The sequence below is a fragment of the Sapajus apella genome, unplaced genomic scaffold, assembly GCF_009761245.1.
Source record: "Sapajus apella isolate SASKATOON/1434 unplaced genomic scaffold, GSC_monkey_1.0 scaffold127, whole genome shotgun sequence".
In the NCBI taxonomy this organism is placed as follows: Eukaryota; Metazoa; Chordata; class Mammalia; order Primates; family Cebidae; genus Sapajus; species Sapajus apella.
In genome coordinates, this window is record NW_022437067.1 from 862,964 (window position 1) to 889,553 (window position 26,590).

General features: G+C 44.0%; 1 protein-coding gene and 1 long non-coding RNA gene across 8 annotated transcripts in view; both read right to left on the reverse strand.

Annotated features, from left to right (window-relative positions):
• The window catches only part of GNB1 (G protein subunit beta 1), a 103,191-nt gene that overhangs the window by 26,019 nt on the left and 50,582 nt on the right, over positions 1-26,590 (reverse strand). For 2 of the 7 annotated variants that reach the window (XM_032262135.1, XM_032262136.1), the window contains exons 2-5: positions 25,569-25,617; positions 12,285-12,383; positions 4,955-4,993; positions 2,610-2,716 (exon numbers count right to left, since the gene is read on the reverse strand). In XM_032262135.1, the coding sequence (XP_032118026.1) occupies positions 2,610-2,716; positions 4,955-4,993; positions 12,285-12,341 (203 nt within the window). In that variant the 5' untranslated portion in view covers positions 12,342-12,383; positions 25,569-25,617. Of the gene's footprint in view, positions 1-2,609; positions 2,717-4,954; positions 4,994-12,284; positions 12,384-19,199; positions 19,303-25,568; positions 25,618-26,590 lie in introns of those variants that run through there. The other 5 variants (XM_032262140.1, XM_032262134.1, XM_032262139.1 and 2 more) reach the window with 4 other exon arrangements.
• Positions 2,723-4,948, reverse strand: LOC116539310. The gene is made up of 3 exons (XR_004263990.1): positions 4,020-4,948; positions 3,118-3,191; positions 2,723-3,077 (listed from the first exon to the last, which is right to left on the reverse strand). It is a non-coding gene; the product is annotated as an uncharacterized LOC116539310 (long non-coding RNA).

Here is a 26,590-nt window from a genome sequence, read left to right on the forward strand (position 1 = left end):
CCCACCTCAGCCTCCTGAGTAGCTGGGACTACAGGTGCGCACTACCACACCTAGCTAATTTTTGTATTTTTTGTAGAGAAGGGGTCTCGCCATGTGGCCTGGGCTGGTCTTGAACTCCTGGTCTCAAGCCGTTCCCCTGCCTCAGCCTCCCAAAGTGCCTGGATGACAGGCATGAGCCAACGTACCTGGTTACTTATTTGTTTTGAATATTTAAAAGAATTTTTGACAAATAATTATTTACAGAGTACAATGTGGTGTTTTAGTATATATCCACATTGTGAAATGAAAGAAGCTAATCAACATACCCATCACTAATCGTGTGTGTGTGCGTGTGTGTTAGGAACATTTAAAATCGACTTTACTAACAATTTTGAAGTACACGTTATTATTAACTACAGTCTCCGTGCTGGGCTACAGATTTCTAGAATTTATTCCTAACTAAAGCTCTGTACCCTCAGAACATTATCTCCCCCTCCCCCGCTCCCCCACCCATTTTTATTCTGCCTCCTCCCGCATTGGAAAAGTACTGATTTGCATATGGAATTGTATGGGATACAATATAGAACAAACTAAAGATAGACTCTTTTGTTCTGTAGCTGGTTTGTGCTCTAAAGTAGACAATTTCACAAACAAAGAAAAAGCCAAGCAGAAAATTCCATGCTAACAACTGAATACAAAGAAATACTACTCAACGAAGGGAATGTTAAAAACTGATATGTCAGGTGCTTGGAAGAGCATGTCACGGTTACACAAATCAAATAGCACTTTATTAAATTATTCGGATAGAACAGGCAGCAAATAAGACTTTGTAATAGCCTCTAATTGAGAGGAACACACAGAGTGTGGGATGACAGAGGTGAGGCGCCCGGTGGAAAAGCAAGAGGTATAATTTAAAGTATTAAAAACAGGCTAGAAATGGTGGTGGCTCACACCTGTAATCTTAGCACTTTGGGAGGCTGAGATGGAAGGATCACTTGGGGGCCAGGAGTTTGAGACTGGCCTCAGCAACAAAGAGAGATCCTGTCTCTACAAAAAAATACATATATATTAGCAAGGTGTGGTGGCACATGCCTGTGGTCTCAGCCACTTTGGAGGCTGAGTAGGAAGGGTTGCTGGAGCCTAGGAGGTAGAGGCTGCAGTGAGACATGATCATACCACTGCACTCCAGCATGACTGACAGAGTGAGACCCCCCCCGTCTCAAAAAAAAAAAAAAAAGACAAGGGAAGAAAAAATTGGAACCCATGAAGGGAATTATCTTTTGGGATGGTAAACAAAAGGAAGGCAGGGCAGACAGGCCAGGTGAGAGAAGAGTGAGAGCGGCTCACAGCACATTTCTGACTGTCTGCTGCTGAAAGCCAACAGCAAACCACATACAACACGATGCTGATTCTAAGGCTCAATACGCTTCATCCCTCAGGATTCTCGGGTCAGGTTCTGTGATTTCCGGAGCCTGGGCACTGAAATCACAGAAGGGTGAGGGCCGACCAGCCCTGACAAACAGGCACAGAGGTCACTTTCTCAAGTTCCCATAAGCAGGATGCAGTAGAACCAGGAGGACAGAGTTCAAGAAACTGAAAGAGTCGTGAGAAGGGAGAAGGAAAAATCAGAAGTTGTATTGATGTGACTCAGATGGTGAAGAAATGGCAGCGTCCTCTTATTATTTTTTTTAAATAGAGACACGGCTCACTTCACCATCTTGCCCAGGCTGTTCTCAATGTCCTGACCTCAGGTATCTTATTATTTAAAAAAAAAATAAGATGAAGATAATTAACTAACTAAATAAATATATGAATAAATAAATGCAAGACGGCTTGACTGTCTCTAAGTAAATAATTAGATAATTAAGTAAATAAATAAAGGCAAGGTGCCATGACTCACGCCTGTAATCCCAGCACTTTGGGAGGCCGAGACGGGCCGATCACAAGGTCAAGAGATCGAGACCATCCTGGCCAACGTGATGAAACCCCATCTCTAATAAAAATACAGAAATATTAGCCAGGTGTGGTGGCACGCGCCTATGGTCCCAGCTACTCGGGAGCCTCAGGTGGAAGAATCGCTTGAACCCAGGAGGCAGAGGTTGCAGTAAGCCAAGATTGGGCCACTGCACTCCAGCCTGGTGACAGAGCAAGACTCCATCTAAAATAAACAAACAAATAAATAAATAATTAAACGCTAGGCTACATCTAAGTAAATAAGTGCAATCCTGCCTCTAAATCATTATATAGATAGTGAAGAAAATGAGTAAATGCAAGCCTGCACACAAATACATAAGAATATAAATAAATGTTGTGAGCTGCGTCTAAATAAATAAATAGCTAAATGTGAGCCGGCCTCCAAATAATTACATAGCTAGACAGATAAATATATAAATCCAGGCCTGCCTCCAAAAAAAAAAAAAGGAATGGCAGCGTCCTTTCAGTGCAGGTAAGTGGAAAACAGGACAGGGAGTAGGCCTCTGTGAATGCTGCAGGTGGCGTGCCCAGGTTTCTGATTTAACTTCCTCATTTTTTCGCTGTAAAACACAGCAAATGGGTTCGGGTTGTTTTCCCCTAGGAAAACAGAGCTGCCTGGAACATGTGAAGCAGCGTCCTGCTCTTCCCACACCTACCTGGAGTCTGTGCCCCAGTGCATGGCATAGATCTTGGCCAGGTGCCCCCGTAGTGTCCTCCTCGTGCGCATTTGGATTCTTCCCACTGGGTCGATGTTGTTTGTGATCTTGAAAATAAAAACCTTTCTGTGAATTAACAGCTGTGATTAAACGACTCTCCTCCTCTCCCTTCCCGGTCATGGCTGTTGGCTGGCCCATTGTGCCCACCTCTTCCCAGCCCTCCCCACAGCTCTCCAGTGACTCCCACTGTGCCATTCTGCACTGAACCCCTTCTGCACTTCTCACCAAGTCTCAGTCTGTCGGTCATCAGGAACGTGTTTGGCCTCCCCTCCAAGCACAAGGACACTGCCAGCCTTGAAGCACTCGCTGTTCCTTTCCTGCCTCCTTCCTCCTCTCCCTGTCCATCCAGGACCAGCTCCTCCTAGGTCTCTCAGTCCTTTGAGATCTCGCTACTTTTCCTCCTCACACCTCACAGATGTCCAACACCACATGTGTGGGCCTGGATGACACCTGCTTCTGCACGACTATCATTCGTAGCACAAGCTGTATACACACCTGCCAAGACCATCCTACATACAGATACTGATGTTAATGAGTTTAGGTTGGCAAATGGAGTAAGTGTATCACAATAGTGGGTTTTTAAAAATGGACAGTCCCAAGTGTTTTGAGAAGTGAAATTCAGGTAATTCTATGCAGCCTAATTTTTTTTTCTTTAACTTACAATTTAATCTCAATTAAAGGGCATCCCCTAAAGCATTTGAACAATTAAAAAAATTTAAAGATAGGACGGGCGCGGTGGCTCACGCCTGTAATCCCAGCACTTTGGGAGGCCGAGGCGGGTGGATCACAAGGTCAAGAGATCGAGACCATCCTGGTCGACATGGTGAAACCCTGTCTCTACTAAAACTACAAAAAAATTAGCTGGGCATGGTGGTGCGTGCCTATAATCCCAGCTACTCAGGAGGCTGAGGCAGGAGAATTGCCTGAACCCAGGAGGCGGAGGTTGCGGTGAGCCGAGATCGCGCCATTGCACTCCAGCCTGGGTAACAAGAGTGAAACTCTGTCTCAAAAAAAAAAAAAAAAAATTTAAACATCTTCATTAGAAGTATGAATATAGCTTTTCTTTTACATTTCTGTCCAATTCTTTGGACTTTATTTTTACTTTTATTATTATTATCTTTGACTAAGTCCCACTCTGTCGCTCAGGCTGGAGTGCAGTGGTGTGGTCTTGGCTCAGTGCAACCTCTGCCTCCAGGGTTCAAGTGATTCTCCTGCCTCAGCCTCCTGAGTAGCCAGGACAACGAGAGCGTGACACCACAGGATAATATCCACGCCAACATGGTGAATCCCCGTGTCTACTAAAATACAAATATTGCTAATTTTTGTATTTTAGTAGACACGGAGATTCACCATGTTGGCCAGGATGGTCTCGAACTCCTGACCTCCAGTGATCCACCCGCCTTGGCCTCCCAAAGTGCTAGGATGGACTTGCGACTATTGCCAGCATCTAGTTCCAAAACGTCTTCATCATACCAAAAAGGAGAGCTGACATCCATTTGCAGTCAGTCCCTGTTCCTCACCTTCTTCCCACTCTCCCCTAATGCCCCTGCTCGCCACTAGTTCACTGTGTCTCAATGCATTTTACTATTCTAGGTATTTCATAGAAACAGAATCACAAAACATAGCCACTTTTGTTTGGCTTCTTTCACGTATTGTGGTATTCATGGGGCTTATCCCTAGTGTAGCCTCTGACTGTACTGAGGTCCATTTAACAGCTGGTAATACTCCAGGGGAATTTAAGAGACACCACATTTATTGATCCACTGACTTACTTATGCACATTTCGGTTGTTTCTACATTTTGGCTGTTGTAAATGGTGCTGCTACAAACATCCACGTACATGTGTTTGTTAGAAAACCCATGTTCAGTTTTGTTGGGCATATATGTAACGGTAGAGCTGCTGAGTCACACAGTAATTCTAGGTCGAACTTTTTGAGGTATTGCCAAATTGGATATTAGAAATCGAAGTTCTGAGGCAGATTCTGTTAAGGAGAGGAGCTTCAAAATACCTTAAGAGAGTAGCAATATTTTACAACTATTACCTCTGTAACAGGAAGATAATTATATAATTATCTTGATACATCTTGTTTTCATCTCAAAAAGCCCTTCTACTTCCTATGCCTACCATCAGAATGACTTCTTAATAAAAACACTCCATGCAGTGGCTTGGCAACCTCACTGTGGAGGAGAGAACCCGAGCAGAGCCCTCCCGAGGCTCCAGGTGTGGGAACCCACGCCAGCCTCCTCACAGGTAGATGGCTCTGCATGACTCAGTGGGCTCTTACCTGAGAGAGAGTTGCATCTGCACATGCTTTCCTGGCATCCTGGGAAACAAGAACGTGAGAAATTAGCAACATTTCAGATACATTCAATCTTAGGTCCACACACACCCAAGTTTCAGAAACAGCTTTCATACGCTGTGAGGAGCGCAAGTGGAGCGTGAAGAATGGCGTACTCACTTCTTGCCTCTCAACACCCCACAATCTATTGCCACCTGTGGACTGTCCAGGCCACGCTGAACAGAGAACCAGTAATATCAAAATCTGTCTGAGACCTGCACACAATACTTCTGAAGCCCACAGCTGTGTCCAGCACTGAGGAGACCACACTGCAAGCTGGGGCAGCACCCAAGCACTCTGGGACCTGATGCTGCCTGTATCCTCACTGCTGCACTGGCTGGCACATACACGTCTTGCTCTTTTTACAAAGCCCATGTAGGGTCAGGAAACCTGTGGCCCAAAGAAAAGGTCTAAAAAGGACCAGATATCCAGCCCAAAAAACTTTTCTTCAGATTGCATTAACTAAGTACTTTGTTTTCAAGAGAAACAATAACTAATTCTAAATTCTATGGAGGGCGCAGTCGCTCACGTCTGTAATCCTACCACTTTCAGAAGCTGAGGCAGGAAGATCGCCAGAGCCCAAGAGTTCAAGACCAATCTGGGCAACAAAGAGAGACCTCATCTCTACTAAAAATAAAATTTAAAAATTTAAGGAAAATAGGCTGGGTGCAGTGGCTCATGCCTGTAATCCCAGCACTTTGGGAGGCCAAGGGAGGTGGGTCACCTGAGGTTAGGAGTCAGAGACCAGCCTGGTCAACATGGCAAAACCCCATCTCTACTAAAATTATAAAAATTAGCTGGGTATGGTGGGGTGTGCCTGTAATTCCAGCTACTGAGGAGGCTGAGGCAGGAGAATCACTTGAACCTGGGAGGCAGAGGTTGCAGTGAGCCGGACCACACCACTGCACTCCAGCCTCAACCTGGGTGACAGACCAATACTCCGTTTAAAAAAAAAAAAAAAGGTAAGGAAAGTAAAGAAAAATAAATAATTTCTATAGAAAAAGAGCAAGGGACCTGGAGTCAGACAATCAGATTCACATGAGCTTCTCTGGCTGCTGTTCTCATTTCTCATCTATAAATGACCTTCAGAAGCAGGTAAGTGCTGTGAAGGGATCTACCAGTGCTAACTCAAAGGTCTTCATTACTAATAGATCAAAGTTACTAGAAAATAGACCTAGACATCTCAAAAGAGAATGTATGTTTATAAACAGAAAGGTAGGTATCATAAAGGAAAGTAAAACAATGGCTTTAATTAAAAGGTTAAAAATTTGAGTGTAGCTATAATTTTCAAGAAAAATCACAATTTTTTTTCTTTTTTTGAGACAGAGTCTCACTCTGTCTTACCCAGAATGGAGTGCAGGGGCACGATCTAGGCTCACTGCAGCCTCCACCTCCCGGGTTCAAGTGATTCTCTATGTCTCAGCCTCTTGAGTAACTGCAACTGCAGATGTGTGTCACCGCACCTGGCTAATTTTGTATATTTTGTAGAGACAAGGTTTCACCATGTTGGCCAGGCTGGTCTTGAACTCCTGACCTCAGGTGATTCACCCACCTCAGCCTCCCAGGGTGATGGGATACAGACATGAGCCACCAAGCCTGATCTCTTTTTTTTTTTTTGAGACAAGTTTCGCTCTTGTTGCCCAGGCTGGAGTACAGTGATATCATCACGCTTCACTGCAGCCTCGACCTCCTGGGCTCAAGGTGATCCTCCCATCTCAGCCTCCTGAATAGCTAGGCTACAAGCATGCACCACCATGCGCAGCTAATTTTTGTGTATGTATGTGTGTGTGTGTGTGTGTGTGTGTATATATATATATATAATTGGTAGAGATGGGGATCTCAACACGTTGCCTGTGGCTCGTCTTGAATTCCTGGGCTCAAATGATCCTTCCGCCTTGGCCTCCCAAGGTGCTGGGATTATAGGTGAGAGCTACCTCGCCTGGCTGACAATTTCTAGTAAGAAAAATGTGTTTATATGCTGTCATCTGACCACCTACTTTCAAAATGGCAAATGGCAGGTGCAGCCCTTACAGTCATGTATCCAAAGGCCCCCACGTGGGGGAGGTGGAGAAGGAGTTCCCAGTGGCTCAGGCTTTCAGGGCAAACTGCTCACTGCAAATGATTTCCATTTTAGGAAGCCTGTGGGAGTAATTTATAAACTGATAATATGGAAATATATTGGTCAGGCACGATGGTTCATGCCTGTAATCCCATCACATCACTTTGAGGGGCCAAGGTGGGTGGATCACCTGAGGTCAGGAGTACAAGACCAGCCTGGGTAATATGGTGAAACTCCATCTCACTAAAAATACAAAAAATAACCAGGTGTGGTGGCTGACACCTGTAATACCAGCTACTCCGGGAGGCTGGGGCAGGAGAATGGCAGTGAGCCGAGATGTGACTGCAGTCCAGCTTGGGCAACACAGCGAGACTCCATCTCAAAAAAATATAGATAGATAGATAGATAGATAGACACATAGATAGACAGATAGATAACTATAAATATACCAAATTTATAGATTCCAAATTTCTCTTTAGTTAAACTATTATTGGTCATTCTGCTTTATAATTAAAACACAAAAAAACTACGTAACTGAGTATGTATATGCGAGCAGTAACATTTGGAGAAAGGAAGATGAAGAATACTTGGAGTAGCAAAGGCCTTTTTGTCAATGAATTTTTACCTGGCAAGTACTGAGTTTAATATTTATTTCTGAATACTATATGCTTGTTCACGTTACAGCCTTTGATTTTAAAATGTCATAAGGAAACTTAAAATGGAGAAAATAAAACATGAGATTTAAGCAACTTCACCCTGGTTAGTATCCAAAGACTAAAATTAATTTCTTAAGGTGCAGTGTAACAGACTGTGGTGACACTACTGTTAAACAGAGAGAAAAGCTACTGCAAAAATGAGACAAATAACTTCAATTCAGTCTTCATTTTAGCCAACAACCAGCTTACGTAACTGAGAGCAGCACGCTGCAGAACAGACACCTTCAGCTCTCAAGACTGCAGGAGGAAGTCTTTTAATGGAAACAAGCTCTGTAACGCTTAACAAAGAGTAAAAGCTTCAAGTTCAGATTAATTTCCAGTTTAATGGACTCCTGCAGATACTCCACCTAAATCAGAGATGAACATGTCCAAGCCATTAATCGGTTGATTTCTCATCCTTTTTGGATCTATGTCAAATGACACAGCAACACACTTTAGGCTTCATCCTAAATTAAAGGCTGGGCCCTGCTCAGTGTGGAGCCGCCGACTGTAATGGACCAGGCATCCAGTACTGCTGCCTCTCACACAAATGGACCCCTGGCTCCCTTGCACTGGTGGCACGCTGCTCCAGAACACACCTACACCTGCGCATCCTGTGGAGCTTTCTTACTCCATCAGCTACTCTGTGTATTTTAAGGCACACCACGTTTTAATCGGCATCTCTTTGACAGCCTGTTTCCTCAATAATAATGAAAAGGAACATGCAAGATCCTTTAAGGGTCTTTTGGCTGAAAAACAAATCTAAGAAAGAAAAAACACCTTTTAGAATCATCTACAATTTCTTGTTTGATTCACCAAGCTCTGCCTTCTTTAATAAGTGTGTATTCCTTGGGCAATCAGGAAAAAATGTTCTACATTTTAAAAATAAACCTTCCTTTCCCATTTGGGGTAAAAGGACTTAAACAGCTTTTGCTGTCCCTGTCTCGTGCAGAGGAGTTAACACGACACAGTCCCTGTGACTTTGGAAATAGAGCAGCTGGATGCCTCACCTAGTGAACGTCCCACTATGGGGCCACAAGCTGCACGTGGCTGCTGCGCACAGGAAAGGGAGCCAGGAGACTTGGGACAAAAATAGTGTCGAGTATCTCAATTAAAATGTATTAATTACTGCCTACAGTCACCATGTTTTGTTGTAAAGTAAAAAAAATAATAAAATGTATTAATTACATATTGAATAATAATATTTTAGCTATATTGCCTTAGATAAAATTTGTTGGGCCAGGCGTGGTGGTTCACACCTGTAAACCCCAGCACTTTGGGAGGCCGAGGCAAGAAGATCGCTTAAGCCCAGGAGTTTAAGGCCAGCCTGGGCAACATGCTGAACTGTGTCTCTACAAAACTGAAAAAAAAAAAAAAAATCGGCAGGTACGGCAGTGCGTTCCTGCAGGCCTAGCTACTCAGGAGGCTGCAGTGAGCTGCGATGCTATGATCGCACCACTGCTCTCCAGCTTGGGCGGCTGAGCAAGACCTTGTCTCAAAACACGCAAACTAAAAACTGAAAAAACCTTACTAGGATTAATTTTACCTGTTTCGTTCTTTTTATTCTTTTTAAAGAGAGGGGGGTCTTCTTTCATTACGCAGGCTGCTATCGAAATTTTGGGTTCAAGCAATCCTCCCGCCTTGGTCTCCCCAAGTGCTTGGATTACAGGCAGGAACCATGGAACCCGGTCCTATCTCTTTTTACATTTTTTATGTGGCAACAAGAGCATGTTCAGGAGTGTCATGTGCTATTCGTACCAGCCCAAGAGGGAGCCCCCTGTGCAAAAGGGCCCTGGGGAATTCACAACATGACAGGGCTCAAACCTCGGGAGGAGGTGTAACAGCTCCTTTGGGCCTTAATTTTTTAAATTTGCATGTCTTTTACCTGTGTTGTACAAGCTCTTTTCATCTGCTATGAATAGATCCAGGTCCACTATTTGCGAGCAACGTATAGCTCACAAATAGAAAAACAAAATGTCTTAAAATAGGCCAAATCACACTACTGTCTAAGACATTTTCAGGGTAAACTTAGTAAAAGATATTTGATTTTCTCTTTGACTGTAAATCTCAGAGAATTCCATTATTTTTCCGCAAGTTCAGGAACAAGCTGCCTAAAATGATGCTGGTGTTTCTTTCTCCAACTCCTGGTGGGCTTTCTAAACACATAATGGGCCATTTAAAAGGAAATAATTAGGCTTCATCCTTGCACTGAGTCAGAAAAATAAACTTTTTATTTTATTTTGAGAAGGAGTCTCACTTTGTCACCTAGGCTGCAGTGCAGTGGTGTGAACACAGCTCACTAAACAGCCTCGACCTCCTGAGCTCAAGCAATCCTGCTGAGTAGCTGGGACTACAGGTGCGCACCACCAAGCCCAGCTTATAAACTGTTACTCAGACATGTATTAAATGTTGCCAGCTTCCTGTACAGTGACACTCTGAAGGACAGCTAAAGCTTGACAGAGCAGACAAGAGTAAGTTCTTAAATCAAATGGATAAAACCTAATATCATAGTGAAGACTTGGTTTTTCCTGAGAAGTCTTTCTCTTCCTCTTCATATCAGCAGTTTCAGAATGGAAACATATACTGGCATTAAGTGTTTCTCTACAAAATATTTACTAGAAGTGCTAGTTCACAAAAGCGGAAGGAACATAACAAATTCTGTTTAGAACTACTGCTCCTTCCTTTTCAAAAAGTTTATGGGGATGGGAGCTCACGCCTATAATCTCAGCACTTTGGGAGGCCAAGGCGGGCAGATCACTTGAGGCCAGGAGTTTGAGAACAGCCTGGCCAACATGGTGAAACCCCATCTCTACTAAAAACAGAAAAATTAGCCAGGCATGGTAGCAGGAGCCTATAATCCCAACTACTTGGGAGGCTGGCGCAGGAGAATTGCTTGAACCCGAGGCAGAGGTTGCAGTGAGACAAGATGTCACTACTGCACTCAAGCCTAGGAGAGCGAGACTCTCTCTCTCAAAACAAAACAAAACAAAACAAAACAAGCTGGGCACAGTGGCTCACACCTGTAATCCCAGCACTTTGGGAGGCTGAGGCAGGCAAATCATGAGGTCAGGAGATCGAGACCATCGTGGCCATGGTGAAACCCTGTCTCTACTAAAATACAAAAAATTAGCCAGGCGTGGTGGCACATGCCTGAGTCCCATCTACTCAGGAGGTTGAGGCAGGGGAATTGCTTGAATCTGGGAGAAGGAGGTTGCAGTGAGCCAAGATCATGCCACTGCACTCCAGCCTGGTGAAACAGCAAGACTCCGTATCAAAAAAAAAAAAAAAGAAAAGTTGTTTATGAACTGTGCACTCTAACATCGTTTATCAGTCACAGACTGGAATTCAATGTTTTAGAATTCTGTGAAAGGTATTCTTTCTACAGTGCAGTTTATTTACACACGGTTGTTTTTATTTTTATTTTTCAGGGTCTCACTCTGACACGCAGTTGCACTATCTCGACACACTGGAACCTCCAGCTCCTGGGTTCAAGTGATCCTCTGACCTCAGCCTCCTGAGTAGCTGGGACTACAGACATACACCACAATATCCAGCTAATTTTTACATTTTTTGTAGAAATGGGGTTTCACTGTGTTGGCCTGGCTGGTCTTGAACTCCTGACCTCAAGTAATCTGCCCGCCTTGGCCTCCCAAACTGCTAGGATTCCAGGAGTGAGCCCAGTGCAACTGGCCACTATCTTGGATTTTGATATACCTGCTCGATCTAGCAGTCTATCAAAAGCTGTAGATTCCAATCATCACCACTGGGAAGACCCCCTTTCAAAATTGGGGAAAAAATACATCAGGTACACCTGAAATACTTTTTTATTTTTGAGCCAGAGTCCTGCTCTGTTATCAGGCTGGAGTGCAGTGGTGTGATCTCAGCTCACTGCAACGTGCGCCTCCGAGGTTCAAGTGATTCTCCTGCCTCAGCCTCCCAAGTAGCTGGGACTACAGGCATGCACCACCACACCCGGCTGATTTTTGTATTTTTAGTAGCGATGGGGTTTCACCATATTGGCCAGGATGGTCTCAATCTCTTGACCTCGTGATCCACCCACCTCGGCCTCCCAAAGTGCTGGGATTACAGGTGTGAGCGACCGCACCCAGCCCTGAAATACTTTTTTATTGTTGTTAATACTCTTGTTTTTAAGCAAGTTTTTTGCTGTCAACTTAATAGTCCCAATATTCAGTGGAGGGAGGCAGATATCACAGTCTAATAAGTGGACCAAAATACCACAAGCAAACTTTCAAGGTTATGATAAAGACTGCAAAAGACACTTATAAATTCTATGGAGACATCTGGTGTATATTCAAATAACAAATTATATACAGTAAACAAATCCCAAAAACAATGTACTAGGCCAAGTATCTAGATCTATATTTAGTACATCCTACGCCAACTAAGATTCAATTTCAATATAAAACACAGAAGTCATTCCGTAACCCATTTTTCCTAAAACAAATAACATCTAATTTGAAATTCAAATGATTAATAAAACCAAGCACACACAACTACGTACTCGAATCTGGTTCTTAAGCTGCTCGGCCTCCTGCCGTAACTGGTCAAGCTCACTCATCTTCTGATAGTGCTCTTCAATGCCACTTCAGAGATGTAAGATCTGAAACAGAAAGACAAGCATAGCAATCAACAACTGTGGAATAATGTGATGAAGCATGTGAGAAAAGTAAATTGAAAATCTGAGAACTATGTTCTCTTATAAATCAGAGAACTTTTCTTCAGCATTCATCAGAACTTATAAAACGTCTATGTAGGGCCAGGTAAATAAAAGATCATTATGATTATTTATTGGCTTTACATAATATTACAATGTCTAAAATACTACTCAACATACGGTGGTGGGTTATAAGAATAAAAAGCTGTTAAGAAGCACTTTTCATGAAAGAATCTGGGTCTCCCTACAAATCCAAGAACATAAGACTGACATTTAGGCCAGGCATGGTGGCTCACACCTGTAATTCCAGCACTTTGGGAGGCCAAGGCGGGCGGACCACTTGAGGTCAGGAGTTGAGACCAGCCTGGCCAACATGGCGAAACCCTGTCTCTATTAAAAATACAAAAATTAGCTAGCTGAGTGTGGTGGCAGAGACCTGTAATCCCAGCTACTCAGGAGGCTGAGGTAGCAGAATTGTTTGAACCCAAGAGGCGGAGGTTGCAGTGAGCTGAGATGGGGCCACTGCATTCCAGCCTGGGTGACAGGGCAAGACTCCATCTCAAAAAAAAAAAAAAAAAAAAAAAAAAAGGACCCCAACCTGAAATTTAGGACAGCTATCACAAGAAGACCTAGGGGAAGCTACTTCAGCAAATGAGGGTCAGTGGCAACCTGGCAACCAGACTCTCAGAGCCATCTCAGTAACCATGAACCACTACTGGTGAAAAGCCGTCAGGATGCTTACACGGCAATCCTAAGGGCACACAGGGTGGTGTCTAGCAGTTTTTTGGCTCAGGGACAACCCACTCTCCCTTCCAGTGAGCCCTGGGATCCCAGCAGGCTCAGAAACGACACCCTGATCCTTACAGGCACAGGCTCAATTAGGCTCAGCACAGGCCACCCTGCACGCTCACCCTAGCCACATTAGACAATATTCCTGAAATACGAGTAAAAACTAAATCACCTTGTTAAACAAAAGACTTATTTTCCCAAGAGAATGTCATAAATGGAGGCTGCATTTCTGACCAGGATCGTGGCTGTTAATTTTAAGTATGACTGAAGTATAAAAAAGCTGAGGATACAGTTGCTGACGTCTTTAATCACTCGAGAATATAATCAGCTTCAATATGCAAGCACAGCTTAGGCAAGGACTTCAATTTCCGACATAAATTACAGAGGATCAATTTTACCATTATAACTTTTGTGTAAAAGTCAAACGGTTAATATAATACACATCAAAATCTAATCCATAGCAGTTATTTTCTTGAGATTAAAACCCATCTGTGGGAAATTACCTCATGACCCAAGAAGCTCAGTTGTTACAGTTTCTAGCCTAAACCTTCCTAGTCTGTATAAAGGAATTCAAATGATCTACAGTATAGATTGATGAAAACGGTCCACAGAACAAGAAAGGCCTGCAAGGCACAGCCCATGACATGAGCACACAGACCCAGCAACCTGCTGCCACTGCTCTCTGCAGATGCAGGGTACATGGCAACACCATCAGAAAGATTTCTGACCAAATAGTGGTTGCTAAACGCATTATCTGAAAGGGATGTTTTAAAGAGGAAAGCCTCCTGCACACACGGAGCAACACTGCAATTAGGTATGAACAAGGCCACACCTCAAGGGCAGTGTACTCTTAAGGGATAAGACTGGTTAGTCTTCTCTCTGGTTTCCACATGTAAATTCTAAGGACTGCAGTTTATGAATGTTAATGTGTGAAACAGTTAAGAGTGCCAGTACAATTGGAAGTAATGACTCAAATGGAAGCTGTTTCCATGCCTTCTGTCTTGCATTCTTTCTGCATGCCCTGACACTACTCACTTGTATTTCACACGTGATCAAATTATGTACACAATTCTGCAGAGTTGGGGATAGTTTTATTTCACTAGCACCCCCCACGCCTAAGAGAATTGTTCTTAGTCTGTAAAGCTACTTTAATCCTTCCAAAATCAACATGAAGAAAACCAGTTAATGTTATGAGATACCCTGAATTAAATTGTTTTAGTTAACAAACACAGTTTCTGATCCTAACTTAAACACTAAAAAGTTAAGCTAGTTTTATGGGACTAAAATCAACAAATTCCTGGGATCTGAATGAAGACAAAGCGTGTTCTGAGATGCCTCAAACATGATGCTCCGGCCAGGTGCGGTGGCACACACCTATAACCCCAGCACTGTGGGAGGCTGAGGAGGGCAGATCACCTGAGGTCAAGAGTTTGAGACCGGCATGGCTAAACCCTGTTTCTACTAAAAATACAGAAATTAACTAGGTGTGGTGGTGCATGCCTGTAATCCCAGCTACTCGGGAGGCTGAGGCAGGAGAATCAACTGAACCCAGGAGGTGGAGGTTGCAGTAAGCCGAGATTGCACCATTGCGCTTCAGCCTGGGCAACAACAGCAAAACTCTGTCTCAAGACAAACAAACAAACAAAAAAGATCCTTGTGGCTGGAAGGCAGTGGGTGTGGGTATAAAGGCACAAACTCCATTATTAGGTGCGATAACTTCTAAAATCTTAAATATTGCTTTTAATTAATTTTTTTTCACATATTACACAAGAACATGTACACGACAATCACCCAGCTGTACTGCTTGAGACTAGAGAAACAAATTTACCAAAAATCTAAGTATCTTTAAAATGAGCCCAATATAACTTAGTGTCCTCACAAAATTTCAGAAGTAGTAACACCAAAACTTGCTAACTTTAATCTTTTTTTTTTTTTTTTTTTTTTTGAGAGGGAGTTTCTCTCATATTCCCCGCTGGGGTGGAAGCTGGGGCTCTCGGTCCCCGCAACCTCCGCCTCCTGGGTTCAGGCAATTCTCCTGCCTCAGCCTCCTGAGTAGCTGGGATTACAGGCACGCGCCACCATGCCCAGCTAATTTTTTGTATTTTTAGTAGAGACGGGGTTTCACCATGTTGACCAGGATGGTCTCGATCTCTTGACCTTGTGATCCACCCGCCTCGGCCTCCCAAAGTGCTGGGATTACAGGCTTGAGCCACCGCGCCCGGCCACTAACTTTAATCTTTAACCATATGCAAAGAGAACAAAACCAGATAGACTTCTTTTTCATTAGTTAGTAGCAGAAATTATGGTAGCTGTATACTGTGCTGACATTTGGGTCTCAATTAAGAGACTCAAAGCCTATGTCTGTCAATTTCTTTAAAAAAGGGTATTCCTGGCCTAGCGTGGTGGCTTGTGATCCCAACACTTTAGGAGATCAAGTCAGGAGGATTGCTTGAAAACCAGGAGTTTGCGACTGGCCTGGGCAATATGGCAAAATGCTGTGTGTACACACACACACACACACACACACACTCACTCGCTCGCTCGCTCTCTCTCCCCCGCCACCCCATTTTTATTAGCAATAACAATAAATTTCCTGGTAAGACCCTCTTTGATCTATACATAGAAGTGATAAGAGAAATCTATTGTCAGGCATTTCAGTGTTTTTAAAATTACATTCCCTAGTCTCCAGGTTAAAGATGTATTTTTTTCCTTTTCTTTTTTTGAGATGGAGTTTTGCTGTTGTCCCCTAGGCTGGAGTGCAATGATGCGATCTCTGCAATCTCTTCCAGGTTCAAGGGATTCTCCTGCCTCAGCCTCCCAAGCAGCTGGGATTACAGGCATGCACCACCACACCCAGCTAATTTTTGTATTTTTAGTAGAGACGAGGTTTCACCACATTGGCCAGGCTGGTAAGGAACTCCTGACATCAGGTGATCCACCTGCCCTGGCCTTTCAAATGCTGGGATTACAGGCGTGAGCCACCATGCCCAACCTAAATATGTATTTTCTAAAATCAAATAAAAAAATTTTTTGGAGATAAAACTCTTAATGATCAGTACCATCTTTGTGTAATGTGGACACACATCACAGACACCCTGTGCAACAGTTTAGGCAGAGTGAACTGGCTGATGGGATGAGGCAGGAGGGATGAGACAATGTGGCCACCACATTCCTCATAAACTACAAGGGCGCCAGGTGCCAGGAAGGGCTGAACTTAAAGGAAGCAAACAACCTTCTGCTTCCCATAAACTAACAGCCTTCCCAGCGGCTCTTAGTTCATCCTTCCCATGCAGACAGTGAACCAAACAAACAAGAACGGAACAGTGTACAAAGCATGATGCTTTCGTGTGTACAGAAAGGACAAACACCCATGCCAGAGAAAACCATCTTTTTTTTGAGACGGAGTCTTGCTCTTGTTGCCCAGGCTGGTGTGCCATGGCGCAGTCTCGGCTCATGGCAACCTCTACCTCCCCGGGTTCAAGCGATTCTCCTGCCTCAGCCTCCCAAGTAGCCGGGATTACAGGCATGCACCACCACGACCAGCTAATTTTTTGTATTTTTAGTAGAGATGCGGTTCATTCATCCTGGCCAGGCTAGTCTCAAATTCCTGACCTCAGGTGATCCACCTGCCTCGGCCTCAAAGGTGCTGGGAATGACAGGTGTGAGCCACCGCACCTGGCCCACCATCTTTTTTTTCTAGACACATTAGATGTTAACGGTGTTTCTGGAGACACAGAAACAGGTGGACAGCTGTTATTCTTCTCATTATTCTTCAAATAGTTTGCTTACTAACTCCCCTACACACCTACACACACACACACACACACACACACACACACACACACACACACACACACACAGTTAACACAGGCTAATATGAGGTCCTAGAACCAAGAAAGATAAAACATTTTTTCTTTATACTTTTCAGTTTCAAAAAAAATAAGTCAATGTTACCTTTTTAAAAAATTTTCTGAGATAGCATCTCATACTGTTGCCCAGGCTAGAGTGAATGGCACGATCATAGCTCACTGCAGCTCAAGCCATCCTTCCAGCATAGCTTCCAGAGCAGCCAGGGCTACAGGCAGACACTACCCTACCACACCCAGCTATTTTTGAAACTTTTGGTAGAGTTGAGGCCTTGCTATGTTGGCCAGGCTGGTCTCAGGCTCTTGGCTTCAAGAGATCCTGCAGCCTAGGCCTCCCAAAGCACTAGGCTCTAATCTAATATGTGACCCACCACACCCAACCTAAAGTTAACTTTGTTTTTTTTTTTTGAGATGGAGTTTTGCTCTGTCACCCAGGCTGGAGTGCAATGGCACAATCTCAGTTCACTGCAACTTCTGCCTCCCAGGTTCAAGGGATTCTCCTGCCTCAGCCCCCTGAGCAGCTGGGATTATAGGCATGCGCCCCCACCCCAGCTAATTTTTGTATTTTTAGTAGAGACAGCGTTTCACCATATTGGCCAGGCTGGTCTCTAACTCCTTACCTTGTGATTCGCCTGTCTTGGCCTCCCAAGTGCTGGGATTACAGGCGTGAGCCACCGCACCCAACAAAGTTAACTTTTTAAAGTTGTTTTGATACGGCTGGGTGCAATGGCTCACGCCTGTAATCCTAGCACTTTGAGAGGCACAGGGAGGCAGATCACCTGAGGTCAGGAGTCGGAGACCTGCCTGGGCAACATGGTGAAACCCCGTCTCTACTAAAAAAATACAAAATTTAGCCAGGTGTGGTAGAGCATGCACCTATAATCCCAACTACTCGGGAGGCTGAGGTAGGAAAACAGCTTGAACCCAGGAGGCAGAGGCTGCAGTGAGGGGAGATGGTTGCACTGCATTCCAGCCTGGGTGACAGGGTGAGGCTCCATCTCAAAAGAAAAAAAAAAAAAAAAAAAAAAAGTGACTTGATGCAATTAGCTGGGTGCGGCAGAACGTGCCTGTAGTCCTACCTACTCGGAAGGCTGAGGTGGGAGGGTCACTTGAGCCCAGGAGTGCAAGGCTGCAGGGAGCTATGATAGCACCACTATACTCCAATCTGGGCAACAGAGCAAGACCCTGTCTCTAAATAGTTACTGGAAAACTGTAACTGATAACTAAGAACAATGATGAAGATAGTAATAACCTGGGGAAATGCTTACTATATATACTAAATGAAAAACAATAAAAATTTTGATAGGCTATTTCTATTTATTTGAGATTGAGTCTAGCTCTAAGGCCCAGGCTGGAGTGCAGTGGTGCAGTCGCAGCTCACTGCAACCTCTGCCTCCTGGGTTCAAGTGATTCTCCTGCCTCAGCTTCCCGAGTACCTGGGTTTACATGCACCACTACCATGCCCAGCTAATTTTTGTTATTTTTATAGATATAGGCTTTCGCCATGTTGGCCAGGCTGGTCTTGAACTCCTGATCTCAAGTGCTCACCTGCCTCAGCCTCCCAACGTGTTAGGATTACAGGTGTGAACCACCGCGCCCGGCCACATGTAGTAATTTTAGCTGCTTTATTAGAATTAAAATAGGTCTGGGCACGGTGGTTCATGCCTACAGTTCCAATAGTTTGGGAGGCCGGGGCTGGCAGATGGCTTGAGCCCAGGAGCTCAAGACCAGATTGGGCAACAACATGGCAAAAACCCAGACCCTATTAAAAATGCGAAATATTAGCTGGCGCAGTGGTACCGCCTGTAGTCCCAGCTACTTGGGAGGCTGAGGTGAGAGAATCCACCTGAGCCTGGAAAATCAAGACCCTGTCTTAAAAGAAAAAAGGAAAAAAAAAAAAAAGAAAAATATACTTCAATTTTTTTTTTTTTTTGACAACAATCAAGATTTTCCATCCAGTAACAAAAAATATACTTACTTTAAAGAAAGACAGTTAAAAAGCCTAATAGCATTGTTATTATATGTTTTTCTACTCTACTTCCAAATATTGAAGCAGCTTCCTTTGGAAAATTAAAAAATAAATGTAAATTTTCAAAGTCTTACTTACATGTAATCAATCACCTTTGCTTTTTTCTTCACTATCCTTAGTACCCCCAAACCTTCCAGAACACGCACCATCAGGTTTACCCGGCCTGGGTCCCTCTCCTCCAGTGCCAATGTCACGGCTAAGCTCTGGCTGTGCTGACTGCAGGAACCTGCCCGTCTAATCCACTAAGACAGGGTCTGCTGAGGTCTCATGTCTATTCTTCCTGATGACCCACATCTGCCATTGGCTTTTATTTAGAATATCAGTTTTTGAAATACTTTTGAGACAGAGATTTAAATAACTTAAAACCAAGCAGGTGAAGGGATCTGCCCTTACTTTAGAACCAACATCTTTGTGAGTCAAGTGTTAGCGTAATTTTTAAAGTCAGAATATTTCATATTTGCAATGTGACGTGCTCCATATTGCGCCTCTGCCCTTCGTGGCAATGCAGCAGCCCAGGCCTCTCATCCAGACCCTGAGAGTCTAAGGAGGCACTTCAGAGGTGCACTCTGGACCCCACAGTCATCACACAGTCACCAACAACAACATTCAGGCTGCAAGTTTGCCAATGACAAAATAGGGTACAGGTACTGAAAAATAAATTCCAGTTCTGGTTCTGCAACACAGAAAGAATAATGCTTTCACTAAATTGTTTTTTACTCTGGTCTGGTTAATGCAAAATGGGAATGGTGTTACCTACATGACAGGGATAAAATGAAAATTAAATCAGACAAGCAATCTGAAAGTGCTCTGTCAGCCTTACAGTGATTCACTTATGATGTGTACCTTTGACTAGAACAACCTCAAAAACACGAGGCACCATGGTCACCAAAGCACACCCATGGGGTCCCACCACCAAGCAGCCACAGGGCAGTTCTGAGTCACCAGCCAGCCAGCACACCTTTGAGCCTCCTGTGCAGCACTGCGAGGACGGGTGGCACATCTCTGAAACTTTTTAAGTCCAAGCCAGCTCCACTGAGGCCCCGGTGTCTTACACAGGGGCAGAAATTTGCTAACTTCATCAGCCACACAAGGATCACAGCTCACCCTCAAGACAAAGCAGCATTTTTGAGAGAGAGGAGTCTGCATGAGGAATTTAAACCAGTTTCATCCACTTTTCCATTTTCCTTTCATTCCCAAGTCCAGGTCAATCCCCAAAATTAAGACTGTGCGAATTCAAAGGGAAACAGAAAGTCTTCAGGCCCTGCTTCCTTTACGCTCCTATAAGGTGAGCAGCGCACCAGTGCAACTGAAAAGGACAAGACTACTAACACAACTGCAGAGCAATGCACGCGCAGACCCTCCCTCCAAAACGACAGGCAGGTAGAGCCTCCACACATGCTGAGCAGCGTGAACCAGGCTGGATTCTTGTTTGAGAGAGACAGATAACAAACAGGTAAACCACGTGGAGTCACAGAGGCTGGGGGCATACACAGGTACTGAATGGGTGAAGTGTGCCAGAGAGGGCAATGAGGATGCTGCTTTGCATGGCTGTTGGACATGACCTTGCTAGGGGGCCAACAACATTTGGGCGGCAGGCAGATGGGTAAAAATAACACGACTGTCCTTGTTTGAGATGCTATTTTTTGCAATGGTAACAATGATTAAAATCATACCTTTAGGATTTTGCCTGTGCCTATAATCTTACCAAATCTTACCAAAAAAAATCATCTTACCAAAAAAGTGAATCTGACCAAAGTTCTACAACTAGAAGACACATGTTCAATGACCTCCCCCACAGAGGCAGTGGCGGTACACACAGCCTGGGAAACACTCCAGGACAGATGACCAGGCAGGTCGGTTAGTCTGTCTTTAACAAATAAACTTCAAGGGAAAAAACATAAAGCAATCAATGGACGGAGGATTTCTGGACTAAGTTAAGTGACTCCCTAGGATCATCTCCTTTGTGTCCCCGTCACAAGTCAGCTCACTCACCCACCAGACGCTGGCAACTGGGGGAATAGCAGGAATTACAGTGTGTGGTCACGAAGCCCTCAGAAAGCGATTCTCCAGGAAGTGGGTCTAATAGCCAGGGATGAGCCAGTGAGACATAGCTGCTAAGACCTCACCTCCAACCCCTGGAACTCTGAAATCCCAGCAAGTGCTACTGACACTCCCAAAGCCTTATTACACATCTCATGCATCAAAAAAACTCTGGTTTCCCATTTTCCTCTCCCTTTTCTAACTTTGTTAGCCTAGGGCCTCTTTTGCTTTTAGAGTAGAACACAAAATCCAGCACACACTAGGTCAACTGAAAATCATTCAATAGATAGACATCTTCAAACATGTTGAGGCCAAACAGGAAGTCCTACTTCGATCATTTCAAAGCCAAACTTTATGCATAACTTTAATCCTTAAGACATATGATGGAGTCTTATGAAATGAATGACATCCATCCAGAAGGCAGATTTACTGGGGAAAGGTGGTGGGAAATTAAAAATCATGCAGCACACACAACAGAGGCGGCTAAACTCCAAGCACCTTTTGTAATGGGCCTGGAAATCCTCAGGTTTGGGGAAAGACTCTGCTGTGTGCCATGCCATTTGCACTCCAGTATATAAAAATAATTTTTGTTTTTACATTTACTACTGCCAAGTACAATGAGTACTATTTGCTCTCCCCAACAGCAAAGCAAGGGCCCTATGGGTTAGAATGCTGTCACTAGAAAAGCTTCAGTGTTTTTACTGCCATTTGCATGTCTAGCCCACTTAAGCAGGACCATGGACGTCTGACAGCCCTGACGGCTGGAGGCGGTATGACGCTTTGTGGTGGGAAAACTGGAAGACACAGGTTCTAACCCAGCCTCTATCTCTTATCACCAGGTGGCCTCCAGCAGGTTTCCTAACTTCTCTCTGCCTATATTTTTTTGTCTGAAAGTGGGGACAGTAATAGTCCCCACAGTTCATGCTATGACAATTCCAATAGAATCCAAGTAAGTCCCTTAGAACCATGACCAACACAGTAAATGTTTACTAAATATGACTTGCTATGAAAGCAGGTATAACATTGTTGTCCTGAAAAAATTTAAGTAATGGCCAAAAAACTACCTGTTGCCTCATCTGCCACACTTTCTATCCAGTCAGTGAAGTAGGCCCTTTTGCAGAGATCAAAAATATGGGTAGCAGTGGCAACCAGTATAATAGAGGAGTTAATCAGACAGATGTGATACTTTGAAATCTGTGCATCTTGTTGCATGTGCAAGTCTTTATGAGAACATCTGCTTTCATTTCTCTTGGGCAGACTCCTGGGAGTAGAATAAATGGCTGGATCATACTACAGGTGTGTGTTGAACATTTCAAGAAAACGCCAGGCCAGGTGCAGTGGTACGACTATAATCTGAGCACTTTAGGAGGCCAAGGCAGGAGGATCACTTGGGCCCAGGAATTGAAGACCAGCCTGGGCAACATAGTGAGACCCCATGGCTACAGAAACAAACAAACAAATTAGCCAGGCGTGGTGGTGCATGCCTGTAGTCCCAACTACTTAGGAGGTTGAGGCCAGAGGGTCACTTGAGCCCAAGAGGTCAAGGATGCAGTGAGCTATGATCATCACACCACTGTACTCCAGCCTAAGCGACAGAGTGAGACCCTACTTGCGGGGGGAAAAAAAACAAAAAAAACAAAACTGTTTTCAAAATGACTATGCTGGGTCACATTCACAACATCCTACCAACAATGTGGACAGTCCCAGCTCCTCACACCTCCACAACGTTGGGTATCACAGCCACTCAAATGTGGGCTTTGGCTGTGGTTCTGCATTTCCCAGATGGCTAATTATGTTGAGCAACTTTTCAGGTATCTGATCGCTGTCTGTACATTCTCTGGTAAAGTGTCCGTTCAAGTCACTTGCCTCTTTTTTATTGGATTACCTGTTTTTTTTTTTTTTTTTTTTTTGAGACGGAGTTTCGCTCTTGTTACCCAGGCTGGAGTGCAATGGCGCGATCTCGGCTCACCGCAACCTCCGCCTCCCGGGTTCAGGCAATTCTCCTGCCTCAGCCTCCTGAGTAGCTGGGACTACAGACACGTGCCACCATGCCCAGCTAATTTTTTGTAGTTTTAGTAGAGACGGGGTTTCACCATGTTGACCAGGATGGTCTTGATCTCTTGACCTCGTGATCCACCCGCCTCGGCCTCCCAAAGTGCTGGGATTACAGGCTTGAGCCACCGCGCCCGGCCACCTGTTTTCTTAATATTGTTTTTTGGGTTTCTTTTTTTTTTTTTTTTTTTGAGACAGGGTCTTGCTCTGTTGTCCAGGCTGGAACACACTGGCGTGATCATGACTCATTGCAGCCTCAACCACCCAGGCTCAAGTGATCCTCCCACCTCAGCCTCCCAAGTAGCTGGTACTACAGACACACACCACCATGCCTGATAATTTTTTTTTTTGAGACAGAGTCTCACTCTGTCACTCAGGCTACAGTGCAGTGACGTAATCTCATTCCAACCTCCAATTCCAGGGTTCAAGCAATTCTCGTGCCTCAGCCTCCTTAGTGGCTGGGATTACAGGCATGAGCCACTACGCCTGGCTAATTTTTGTATTTTTAGTCGAGGTGGGGTTTTGCCATCTTGGCCAGGTTGGTCTTGAACTCCCAACCTCAGGTGATCCACCTGCCTCGGCCTCCCAAAGTGCTGAGATTACAGCGTGAGCCACCACACCTGGTCGCTAATTTTTTTTTTTAAAGAAACATTGTCTCACTTTATTGCCCAGGATGGTACTGAACGCCTAGCTTCAAGCAATCCTCTTCCCAAAGTGCTGAGATTAAAGATATGAGCCATAGTACCCAGCCAAAATTGAGTTTTGAGAGTTCTTTACATATTCTGAATAAAATTCAGCTAAAAGACATTTGCTAATATTTTCTACCAGTCTATGATTTGTCTTTCATTCTCTGTGTTTTCCAGGAAACGCAAGTTTTAAATTTTGATAAAGTCCAATTTATAAATGTTTTCTTTTATGGACTGTATCTTTGATGTCATATCTAAAAAAGGTTTGCTTAATTCAAAATCTCAACAATTTTTCTAATTTTAGGTTTTATATTTAGGTATATGATCCATTTTGAGTTAATTTTTTTTTTCTTGAGACAAAGTTTCATTCTGTCATCAGGCTGGAGTGCACTGGCATGATATGATCTCCGCTCACCACAACCTCTGCCTCCCGGGTTCAAGTGACTCCCCTGCCTCAGCCTCCCAAAATAGCTGGGACTACAAGCGCCTGCCACCATGCCAAGCTAATTTTTTTGTATTTTAGTGGAGACAGGATTTTACCATGCTGGCCAGGATGGTCTTGATCTCCTGACCTTAGGTGATCCACTCGCCTCAGCCTCTCAACTGCTGGGATTATAGGCGTGAGCCACCACACCTGGCCTGACTTATGCGGTGTCAAGTTTTCCTTTTGCTTAGGAATAGCCAATTGTGGCCCGGCACAGTGGCTCACGCGTATAATCTCAGCACTTTCGGAGGCTGGGGTGGGTGGATCACCTGAGGTCAGAAGTTCGAGACCAGCCTGACCAACACAGAGAAACCTCGTCTCTATTAAAGATACAAAAATTAGCCAGGTGTCGTGGTGGGTGCCTGAAATCCCAGCTACTCAGGGGGCTGAAATAGAATTGCTTGAACCTGGGAGGAGGAAGTTGCAGTGAGCCGAGAACGCGCCACTGCACTCCAACCTGGACGACAGAGCAAAACTCCATCTCAAATAAATAAATAAATCCTATTGTTCTGGACCCTAATTGTCACTCAATTTAATTTTGCTTTTTAATTTAAAATTATTTCAAACTTCAAAGAGTTGCAAGAATAATACAAAAAAAAACTGTGTACCCTCACCCAGACTCACTAACTACAAACATGGCTTCATTGCTCCTACTTTATACAAACAAAAAGGGATTTTTTTTCTGAATAATGTTCCCCTTACTTTTTTTCTGTATAGTATACTGTTATTTCAACTAAGATTTGATTTGAAAAAAGGGCTCTCCTGTTTTCAAATCAGAGAAAAGCTAGAGAAGTACTGCCCTCGTTCAGAAGGTAAATCCTCATCACTGGGACCCTAAGCCTTTTTGCTCAACAATAAATGGAAGCTTTTTTTGAGGATCAATTTGTTTTGAAAACCAACTTTGGCTTAAAAGAGATAGAAAAACTAACAAAACCCAGTGTATTAGCCAGGCATGATGGTATGTGTCTATAGCCTCAGCTACTCAAAAGGCTGGAGTGAGAGAACCCCTGCTGTGGAGACAGCCCAAATATCCGCTGCGCATAACCCCAGGAGTCAGAATCCAGCCTGTGCAACATGGCAAAACCCTGTCTCTTTAAAAACAAACAAACAAACCCACCAGGGTATTTAAAAAACAAACTCTGAAGAAATTTATAAAGCTGGTAAGAATCAAAATATCAAAATTACCTTAATTCAGAAGAGCTTCTGGTCTGGTCTCCAAAACATGTAAACTTGTCTGAAACAAACAGAAAAGGCTGTATTTGTATTGCGCTCAGGTTGTGAATGAAATATTCCACTTTGCTAGTAGTTGCATTTTATGCAATAAAGTGTAACTACTGGCAAGATGTAAATCTACCCCTTCTCTATTACTATTTCTCCCCTAAAATTGCTTTATTTACTACTACTGTCATATTTTGTTTCTCGGTGTGGGAACAAAATAAGAAATCTGACTTCAATTTCTTTTTTTTTTTTAATTTTAATTTTTTTTTTGAAACGGGGATGGGGGTGAGGGAAGGGACTGATTTCAATTTCTTTAAAAATCCTTAGAAATGCCCCAGGGAAAATACCCTGAATTAAACTGAAAAGCACGGGGATAGAGGTTAGAATCCTGTTACTAGAAAAATTACAGTTAACAATTTAAAAACTAATGCAGGCTGGGCCCAGTGGCTCACCCTGTAATCCCAGCACTTTGGTAAGCTAAGGTAGGCAAATCACCTGAGGTCAGGAGTTCAAGACCAGCATGGCCAACATGGTGAATCCCCAATCTCCATTAAAAATCCAAAAAAATTAGCCAGGTGTTGTATCACACGCCTGTAATCCCAGCTACCTGGGAAGCTGAGACAGGAGAACTGCTTGAAGCCAGGAGGTAGAGGTTGCAATGAGTCGAGATCAACGCCACTACACTCCAACCTGGGCAAGAGAGCAAGACTCTGTCTTAAAACAAAAACACAAAACAGTCTGAGTGTGGTGGCTCACACCTGTAAGTCCAGCCTTTGGGAAGCCAAGGCAGGCACATCACCTGAGATCACGAGTTTGAGACCTGCCTGGCCAAGATGGTGAAACCCTGTCTCTACTAAAAATTTAAAAAATGAGCCAGGGTGATGGCAGGCACCTGTAATCCCAGCTACTCCGGAGGCTGAGGCAGGAGAATTACTTGAACCCAGGAGGCAGAGGTTGCAGTGAGCAGAGATCATGTCACTGCACTCCAG